Below are 11031 nucleotides of genomic sequence, written 5' to 3'. Positions count from 1 at the left end.
GAACATTTTTTAATACTTAATTTAATAATACTGTAAAATTTTAAACTTCCGAATGAAAAAGCATAAAATAAAATCTGTACTATCTTAAGTTCACTCATATTTCTAGGTTCCAGATGCTAAGTATACAAAGGCAGAAAACGACAGGTCTCAACTATGAGAACAGAAGGCTCTTATTTTAAGATTTGTTTACTTGGATTGAGGGAGGGGACGACAGAGAGCACATGTGGGAGGGGGAGAGGGGGTAGGAGAAACTTCAGCAGACCCCACACTGAGCGTGGACCCCAAAGGGGGCCCCATCTCGTAACGCTGAGATCATGACCTGAGCTAAAACCAAGAGCCGGACGCTTAACCGACTGTGTCACCCAGATGCCCCGACGTACACATTGTTACACGCGCATATTAAACGGTCACTGAAAATACTCTTGTGGATGTGGCCCTCTCGAGTCAACTGATTTAATCCTCACAACCCTATGGGTAAGTTTAATTATTATTGCCATTTCATAGATGAGACAATGGAGACAGAGTTAAGTAAGCTGACCAAAGTTACAAAACCAAAAAGTAACCGGTTAGAATTTAAAGATTTTATTTATTTATTTGTCAGAGAGAGAGTGAGCGAGAGCGAGCATAGGCAGACAGAGGGGAAGGCAGAGTCAGAGGGAGAAGCAGGCTCCCTGCGGAGCAAAGAGCCCGATGTGGGACCTGATCCCAGGACGCTGGGATCATGACCTGAGCCGAAGGCAGCTGCTTAACCAACTGAGCCACCCAGGCGTCCCACCGGTTAGAATTTAAATCCAGGCTCTATGACTTGACCTTTTAGTCTGCTCGGGCTGCCATTACAAAATACCAAAGACTGCAGGGTTTAAACAATAGAATTTAATTTTCTCACAGTTCTAGAAGCTGTAAGTTCTAAGATCAAGGTGGGGACAGATGTGGATTCTCTTGGCTTGCAGATGGCCACCTTCTTGCTATGTCCTGACCTGGCCTTTCCTCTGTGTGAATACATCCCTGGCCACCTCTTCGTCTTTAAGGAACCTAGTCATATGGAATTGGGGCCCACCCTATTGGCTCTAGTTAATTTGATCCTGTCTGTAGAGACTATCTCCAAACACAGTTACCTCAGGAGCCACTGGTGATTGGGATTTCAACATACGAATTTTGATAGAACACAATTCAACCCATAACACCTGATGACCTCAACGTTACTAGATCTTCCGAAGGCCTATTTTTGAACTGTAAAATAGTGCTACTGAGAATCCTCTTCGCATAAAATGCTTAGCAATGCCTGGCACACAGTATCATCACTTTATAGACAAAGAAAACATAACTCAGAGAGATGGTGACTTGCCCTGTTTTCATCTCTCAGGTGGAATTCTTCCACTATACAACACTACTTTCCCGGACAAGCCAATGCATAATCTAGCAGAATTTTATATAATTTATAATTTTCTGTATCTCTTACTTCCTTTCTCACAGTGTTTTTCTTGCTTTGTTATATACAAGGGAGTAAGAATTTAAAACTAATAAAAATTTCATTAGGATAGTATAATACTTTCCTGGGACTGTGTGTGACACTTTCATTCATCCTTTCTCCTGATTTACGAAGGCAACTGGCTATAGTCACAATGATGAAGCCTTGGAAGACCCAGGCCTACTTTTAACGATTAGGAAAGAAAATCAACTCCATGTTTTATTTTTTTAAACTAAGATTATACTTTATGGTTGCCTGGCATTCTACATCTATTCCAGCTGCTTAATCCTCAACACAATCTTATGACCTTGCTTTATTTAGCTCTCATAAGAAGCACGTGAAGAAGGTATTATTCCCATTTTGTAGCTGAGAGAACAGGCACAGAGCAAGGTTCAGTGTGTTTAAGGTCAAACTTGACAATGACTTGACAAGCTTGATAGAACCAGAACTCTCACAGACATCTTCAAGTCTAAAGTCAAGGCTCTCCACTGTAGGCCACCCTCTCCTTTGGCAAGTGCAATACCTTACTTCTCGTCCTCTACATAAAGAGAGCAGGTGCTTGGCAGATGAGACAGTCTGATTTGGGGCAATCTGGACTAAGCTGCAAAAAACCCTTTTACATCCTTTACACGGGCCAAGTTTCCTGACCACTCTGACCACCACCAATCCCTTGGACCAATAGCTCTTTTAAGGCAGCAACCGGTCCCCATCTTTCCCAGTGTTCAGCACACTGAGAGCTCATTAAAGTTCAACAGATAACTGAGACATGAGAGTTCAAGTAAATATTTGTTATATAATTGAATCTGAGCACATTCTTCCACTAGTGATGGCAACGGGTACTTTTCAGCACAATTCTACAAAAACATCAACAAAAAGAAACATTCAAAACCTTTCCACATCGTTTACAACAGAGAAGCCTATAGGTTTTTTCCAAAGATTTATTTTACAGAGAGCGAGAGAGTGAGCGAGCACACAAGTGGGAGGAGGGGCGGAGGGAGAGACAGACTCCTCAAGCAGACACCCCACTGCATGTGGAGACCAGGACGCTGAGATCATGACCTGAGCCAAAATCAAGAGCTGGGACATTAACCGACTGAGCTACTCAGGGGCTCCTATAGGCTTTTTCCAATACCTCAACTCTAAGATCCACTGCCATCCACTCCTAACAGGGGCTGACCTGACTACCACCTTGAACACCCATTCCAGGCACAGTGCAATGAGACTTGCCAGCAAAGAACCAGCAATGGCTTGGTCTGTGCTTTCAGGAAAACAATTCTGCATGTGGGACACAGACATTCTTAATTCCCAGGGGGAACTATAATGGACGAGAAGGTCGATCTGAGAGCGGAACTGCTGTTCATCAAGGCCCCTGTGTCATAGAAAGGAGCCGTATTAAGCGAAATCAGGCTAACTTTTAGCTTCTCAAGAATATACCACCGCTTGGATTTTTTTTTTGAAACACCAAGTTTGTTTTGCCACAAGCAGCTCAGGCAAGTCTTGACCGTACCATGGAAACTATCTGACCACTTCTGAGCTGCTGAGTACACAGGGAAGGGGCGTGGGCAGACATGGCCAGAGCGGTCTTCTAAACTTTGCTCTAAACCCTCTGACAACTTCAGGTACTTCTGGATGTCCGTTTGTTCATCTCTGTTGCTTTTGTGTACCCTGTTGTGAACTGGCTATCACCTTCCTGGCTACCAATTTCATAAAACTTTTGAAATAGATTTAAACAAACAAAAAAACAAAAACAAAATTTGAGGTCCCAGAACAAAAGCATTCAATAAAAAATTGAAAGGATAAAGTATTGGAGCGCCTGGGTGGCTCAGTGGATTAAAGCCTCTGCCTTTGACTTAGGTCATGATCTCGGGGTCCTGGGATCGAGTCCCACATTGGGCTCTCTGCTCAGCAGGGAGCCTGCTTCCTCCTCTCTCTGCCTGCCTCTCTGCCTACTTGTGATCTCTGTCAAATAAATAAATAAAATCTTAACCAAAAAAAAAAAAAAAAGAAAGGATAAAGTATTATCAATACTATACTTGCTGTCTGAATTCATCTTTTCAAAGCATTCTCTGATTTGAGGCAGAAAATTAACTAGAAAACTAAAGAGGCACTCTAGGTTACCTTTTCTATATCAAGGAATCTTACAAATACTCTTTTCTGATGCCTTAATCAAGACAGAAGACATTTCAGAGGGAAATGAAGAGCCACACAAATGGAATAATTCTGCAAATAGCCAAATTAAAATATTTATCCACTTATCACTGTAATATTTACTAAATACATACAATGTACACAAGGTACTGAACTAGATGCTGTAAGGAGACACAATTGTCTAAGAAATGTCTACTCATCTGCCCGTAGAGCAACTGGACTAGAAGATGAAACTTTTGTTTAGAAAGGATTCAAGTTTCCCTAGGACATGGAAGCGCACATTTCTTTTTTTCATCATTATGACTCCTGGCCTCGCAGAAAAATTTTAGAGAACGGTGGGGGAGAAACTCTTATCTGTTACTTTCCCCTGAAAGTGGCAGCTTTCTCAAGAGTTACACAGCTACAGAATGGCTGTAACTTCCAAAATAACCTGATTAAATCTGACACACACATGACATGGGGGGGAGAAAGAAACTCCTGTGCCCTTCAGTTGCAATAAGAAAAGTTGAACCGTATTGTCAAGGAAAGCAGGAAGATCAAGATCATGCGGTCTGGAAAGAAGACCGAGAACGAAAGGGAGAAAATATTCCAAGTAACAGCCAGTCGCTTGGGATTCCTTGAATGCCCTGCCACATGCAATCACATATAGCTACGCAATGAAAGGAAAAGTTAAGGCCGATCTCACGCCTCACTTATGCTGAGCTTAAGAAAGAAAATTAAGACAACCTTTTCAAGTTATTCAAAGGCAAAGCTGCAGACTGGCCATTTAAGGGAAAGAGCTCATTAGATGGGGGGTAAACACTTGTTTAGCCATTAGTCAGCATCTTTACCCAATTAATTTAAAACAGGAAGCCCTAGATTTCCTTAAATTTACCACTATTAGTTTGCTAGAACTGATTGTTCCAACATAGAAATTCTTTGTGTGTGTTTACCTTCCCCTCTAGATTTATGGGCTCAACTGTTCTCAAAAATAGAACTTCTTCATATCTGCTGCTTTCACTTTTAATATTCTCTTTTCCCAAGCCACAGAACTGATGCGCGTCAACAGATGAAGTAAATGCGGAGAACCAGCTCTCCCATCCCAGGATCGGGGAGGTAAAGAAGGGTCTGTAACCCCAGGCGGACAGAACGTCCTCACGATAAGGTCAAGATGACGTGAAGGAATCGACATCATGTCAAACGAAATTCTGTAGTAGTTACAGTTCTAATCTGGCCGGACCCCCTTTCAGGACAGCCGATCATCAAGAACATTGCTGTATTTGGAATTCAGACAGCAAGAATGCACAGCCTCTTCGCAGAAATGGAAAAGGACACTCAGCCAGCACTATGACCTGTGGCGTAATCTCACGTGCAGCACACAAACAATTCTTGGTTGTTATTATTTTTCTGTAAATGAAAAGTAGATCAACTTACATGGCTCTCTGGCAATGAACTGAGGTACAGTGTTGGGCAGAGGAGTACTGGGGTTTGGAGTCCCTACTAGTTTGTTCTTGGCCATCTTCGTGTTTGCCTTAGCAAACTCTAGTCGTAGTGTTTGCGGAATTTCAGGATCGAAGCGGATGCCCTTTGGAAATAAAGAACAAATGGAAGATGTTTTCATTTCCTTAGAGTCAAACCGGAATGGTGACAAAATAAACACACCAGTAAATCCTGGTCTATCAGAAAAAAAGGTCAGCGAGAGCCCCGGTTCTCACTACTTACACTGAACACACGAAAACCTGTAATACCACATGTCCAGAAAAGTCAAGGGAGATTTTGTTTACTTAATGAAAACATTTAGCTACATGTTTTTTCAATTACTTCTTTTCTTCCTGAACAAAAACATTCAGATTCAGGTTTTAAATATGGACTAGCAAATTCCTACCATAGTGAAAAATTTCAATTAATGGCCACTGATGAGAACAAAACAACTTCTGTAAAGCTCTGTGCGTACTGGAAGTCGTGGAGCTCTAGGTCCTTTGCAGTGTTCTGACACTGGCCTAAAACAATGTCATTCTTCAACGCTTCAGTTTCATCACCCAGAAATGAAAGGGAGAAAACTCCCCTCCCTAACTAGAGAGCTTCCTTCATGGTGATACATGTACTGAGTCAGTAAAACAGGAACTAAGATTTAAATGTAACTAGTAGCACTTAATCCTAGTTAGCTTGTAAGTTTATATAAAATTTTAATTTCTTGATGTGGTAAAGTCCCAGTTTTGGTTAGAGCTGGCCTACTAGCTACATGGTTGGGGAGAAATCAGATGATACTATACAGGCCAAAGACAGGGTAGTCATTTCAATTACCCTTGACCCTATTACTGCAGTTTACCTAAAACAAACATACTCAATACATAACAAACATTATAAAAACACAAGATTTAGGACAAGATAAGTCTATTTTGAAACCCTCCCACCATTCAAGAATGCTTCCATTGGGGCGCCTGCGTGGCTCAGTCAGTTAAGCATCCGCCTTTGGCTCAGGTCATGATCTCAGGATCCTGGGATCGAGCCCAGAGTCTGGCTCCGTGCTCAGCGGGGAGACTCTGTCTCCCTCTCCCTCTGTCCCTCTGCCCCTACCCCCTCGTGCTTGCCCTCTGAAATAAAATCTTAAAAAAAAAGAAAAAAAGGGAATGCCTCTATCACTAAGTATAATGAATAATATCATATCTATTTTCCAATGTTATGGTGTCCAATAACAGTAACAAAAAGACATCCCAGTAGACTGCATAAATGTACATCCGAAACAGGCTCAGGTCCCATGTTTGTCTGTATGGTATGTTCTAGAAGGGGGTAGAGTTCTGAAAAGATGTATCCTATGAATACGGCTTTTCCGTTTAGTGCACATGTGAGCCTATGGGCCCCAAAGTCCCCTTTCTACTTAAATAGCTTGAAAAAAAAGTCAGAGCAATTCCCACCAGAAATCAGTAAGAATCTCTATGTACACCAGGATGAACAACTCTGAACTTCACAGGCTCAGCTCCAAAGCTGGGAAGAAGAGCCTGAGACTGGATGGTAGCAGCAAAACGAGAAATATGGGGGGAGGAGGAAAGAGAGGTGTCCCGGGAGGTACAACAAAAGCCACGGAGCCCTGACATCCTGGGGCGGGTGGAACGTCTCTGGGAGCCTGATTTATCCATTCTGAGAAGAAACCAACTGAAGGTGGCAAACAGGCATGGGCAGAAAGAGAAGGAACCCGCTTTGCACAGCCCTACAACAACAACAAGAAGAGAAAAGGAGGGAGCCAGTTATAAGAAGTGTAAAAAGAACTTCTCTCCCCAAATGGTCTCAGCTTTTGTTTCAACTGAGGAAACCTCAGTATTCTCTTGCCAAAGACGTCTATGAGGAAGAGAAACAAAGCAGCATTCTGAAGTATTTCACTCTATCAAAGCTAATATCACAACAGAATAAATATTGCCAAATACGGACCCAAAGAGCGTTGTCTTCGCTGGGAGACTAATGCAGTCAGTCCCCGGCTATCATGTAAGGGGATGCTGTGGAAGGACTCGAGTATTCACAAGACACCCCAGGAGCTCACACAGTAACGATCTGCCATCAATTTCAGGGTGTCCTCCTTGGCGGTCAACTCCACCAATCTTCCTGTCAAGGAAGGAACTTTCCTAAACCTGAGCCCACATCACCTTGGTCACTGTGGTCAGGGCCCCAATAGCCTGAGAAGAGCATCCTGGGACCGGCCAGTGGTCCTCTGGAGTGTCTAGCCTGGACAAGGAGGCAATGAGGCGGCACATCTGAATTCTGCATCCCAGCTCTTCCCCTCGTGTCCCAGAGTCAACAGAAGCTCTGCACAACATGCTTGCCTCTTAAGCCGCCTGGACTGGTGGCTTGTGTCCTAAGACATGCTGAATTGAGTCTCCCCCATTCCCAACCCCCTCTTCATATCCCTGTATGATGAGCTCAAGTAACAACGCCATCATGTTCCAAATCAGAGTTCCAGCTCCTTATTTAAAAAAAAAAAAAAAAGCAAGCTCAGAAGTTAAAATGACCTAATTTGTTTGGCAGCTTATTCAGAGGCCGGAGGCTTAGAATACAAGCCGCATTCCTCTAACATCTTTAGCAGCAATACCATATTTGGTAATCAATATCCTGCTCGGCTCACTTCCTAGCCAGAGGGATCAGCCAAGCCAAAAACATTCTAAATGTTAAAGGATGATGAAGAGGGGGAGAGGGGAGCAGGGCTAGGGAGAACATGGAAATGGAAGGGAAATAAAAGAGGAAGATAGATAAGGAAACATTAAAAAAAAAAAAATGAAAACACACAAAACGCACCAAAAAACCAACCCAACACCTTGTGCTTTTAATTAAAGCCCTAATAAGATTATTCTCCGGCCAGAGTGACTTCACATTAAACCCTGTCAGGATAAGATCACTGCCACATCAAGGGGGAACTCTGTGCCTTTCAGAATCAACTTCTTCCCTTTTTGCCTGTAACTCACCAAAACTCTTCTTCTAATGGAGAGAAACCCTCCTCTTACACTGTAAACGGTAACTTATTTACACAGTTTCTGGCTAACAGCATGATGTCAATCTGAGATACAGTTACTTAGAAGCAACCTAATCTGCCTGACTAGGCTACAAGGACAGCCAACAGCCTCTCTTCAAGGGGGCCTGAAACACACTCACCAAACCAATACAGGTTTCCACTGATCTACCAAGTCTGAAACCCCTCCGAGAGCAGGCTCCGGGAGGTATGAAGATTGTGGGGATAAAACAACGTACCTTCACAGTCTAGGATTCCTAAGAGTCTACCAGGGCAGTTTCAAATCATATGCTTTGGTGTCAGGGACGGAATGTTTATGTCCTCCCCAAATTCCTATACTGAAGCCCTAATCCCCAAAGTGATGGTATCTGGAGATGGGGTCTAGATCCGCTAAAAGGGGATTAGTAAACGCTCATATGAGGAGGAAGAGACACCAGGATGGCTCTCCAACAGCACACACCAACGAAAGGCCACCCAAGCGGTCCGTGAGGACTGCAAGCAAGCCAAAGGGTTTGCACTAGATCCGGACTCTGACAGTAATGTGATCCTGGACTTCCTCACCTCCAGAACCGAGAGAATTAACCGTCTGCTGTTTGAACCATCGCAGTCCATCGTGTTTTGTTACAGCAGGCCCAGCGAGTCTTGCTAACATGCTAACACGGTCTTTCCTGGGCAAGTGTCTAAAATGCTGCAAAGTACTTTTTCTGAACCTTCTGTGGCCTCCTACGCGTAATGTCCCCTTTTCCACGAGCCCTGGCACCAACCCCACCCACTCCCCAACATCACAGGGACTCGACCCGCAGGAACAGTCTTACTCCACTGGTGCATGGCCTGGGATTATAATCACTGGAAGCCCTAATAATTCAGTCTCAAAAGCTAGTAAGAACAACTAGCAACTCCTAAGGAAAATTCGAGCTCTGCATTTACTACTATGCTTTAAACTCAGTTACTGCATTCAGGGCTCTGCTGAAGAAATTTAAAACTACAACAACAACAACACACACACACATACACACACACACAAACACTCCAACAACAACAACACTCTTTCCCCCTTTCTCTTAAATTAAACAAAGCTTAAGAAGTATTTGTAAATAAAGGTTAAAAGAGATTTTTCTGAACTGTGCAAATTTGTATCCTACTGATACTGAATTAACTTTCTAAGTTAGTTAGCTTAAAAATGCCATCTTACAGCTCAAAAGCTCTATCAAAACCTTGAGTCCTAAAGGGATAAGGAAAGAGCTAGTAAAAGAATGAAACACAAGAAAATGGGCAGGGTAGAATGACCAAATCCTGAGGACTGAAGCCCACAGAGATCCAGAGTCACTGGTAAACGAATTCTAGCTCCTCCAGAGACTTTCTAAGAGAAGATGGAGAAGCTATTATGCGAAGCCCAGATCCCAGGGAGCTCTCCAGTTTCTTCGGTACTTGTGACACTGGCTTCTGGTGCATTCTGGCTGGTGCTGGTATCATTTAGTAGCTGAAAGCAAGGTTTTGGGACCCTAGGAGACTGAACCATTCTGAACGTAAAGGTACAACATCATTCCAACTCCTTAGTAATATCACTAGTCTTGGATTGATGTTATCCCACATGAGTAGGAATAAAGATTACTAGGAGTTTATTCACTGAATAATGGGGGGGGGCTATTCTACAATGATTAAAATATCCTTACGGGCTTACCTTCATATGCAATGTGCGGTCCTTGAGAAAACAAACCAGATATAAAAGACCTTTTGTGGAAAAATGGAGAAAACCAAATACAGAATACAAGCATAGGTGATATTTGGGAACTGTCAATTTTATTAGGTCTGAGATTATGGTAATTTAGGAAAATGTCTTTAGCTTTTAGTACTAAAATACAAAGACTGCAATGACAAAATACCACAATATGACAGCATGTATTTACGTTAAAATAATTAGGAAAAAAAAAATGAAGCCAATGTGGCAAAATGTTAAGTTGGTAAATTCTGGTGATGGGTTAATTACCTCTACTTCCTGGTATGCCTCAAGTTGCAGGACAGAAAGTTAAAAAGGGGGGGGGGTGCACCTGGGTGGCTCAGCTGGTTAAGCATCTGCCTTTGGCTCAGGTCATGACCCTGGGGTCTCGTGAGCAACACAGCCATGGCAGAAAGTGACTGGGGAACGGCGGGGGGGGGGAAGAGGCATCATAGTGGAAGTGATGGAAGGACAGAAACTGACCAGGTGGCAGTCCAGGAAGGGGCTCAGCAGAGTGGCATGTGACAGGATGCACAGCAGGGGGAGGGTGCATGTGGCGCCCATGCGTGCAGCAGCCGGCTGCGGGGAGATCACAGGGCCATTCGCACCACGAGGACGGACCCTGGAGTATGTGGCACGGCAGAGCTATTACAACTTTTTAAACTGGATAAATAATTTCAGATTGAGTAGAGCCATGATGTTCAAGTGTTCGCAGGCATCAGAATCATCTCGTTGACTTCCTGAATACGGAGTGCTGAGCACCCCACCTCCCGAGTCTCCGATTCAGTAGGTCTAGGAGGGCACCTGAGAACCGGCATTTCTAACAAGTTCCCAAGCTGACGCTAGGACTGCCCGCACAGGGCTATCCGAGAATCACTGGCGTGGAGGACAGTTCCGGTAGTGCCAGCGCAGCAGGGCTGAAAGCCGACACGGAACAGACAAGACGTGAAGCAGTCAGAGCAGATCTGGAAAGAGAAGGTGTTTGGGGTGGCTGCCGGGGTGGCCCCTCTTCTATAGGAGGGCACCCAAAGGTCAGGGTCCACCTTCTGAGCCCTTACTTCCCTAGCAACAGCTCTGGCTAGTCAAGGGACCGGGGCTGCCCTAAATGACCAAACGTGTTTTTTATTCTGAGGATTTCAACCTTGAGTATCAGTGACAGAAAATGGAGGTGATGGGCAGTAAGTCCCCTTGACAGTCTCCCACTACAGGAAATGTCGCCCAGTC

At 43.8% G+C, this 11031-nt stretch overlaps 1 protein-coding gene across 9 annotated transcripts in view; it reads right to left on the bottom strand.

The window, feature by feature from the left end:
- The window catches only part of RBPMS (RNA binding protein, mRNA processing factor), a 172134-nt gene that overhangs the window by 57725 nt on the left and 103378 nt on the right, over positions 1 to 11031 (bottom strand). For all 9 annotated transcript variants that reach the window (XM_082715651.1, XM_082715656.1, XM_082715654.1 and 6 more), the window contains exon 5: positions 5030 to 5180. In XM_082715651.1, coding sequence (XP_082571777.1) covers positions 5030 to 5180 — 151 coding nt within the window. The remainder of the gene's footprint in view (positions 1 to 5029; positions 5181 to 11031) is intronic.

Source organism: Mustela nivalis (assembly GCF_964662115.1).
Source record: "Mustela nivalis genome assembly, chromosome: 20".
NCBI lineage: Eukaryota > Metazoa > Chordata > Mammalia > Carnivora > Mustelidae > Mustela > Mustela nivalis.
This window is presented reverse-complemented; position numbering and strand designations above follow the sequence as displayed.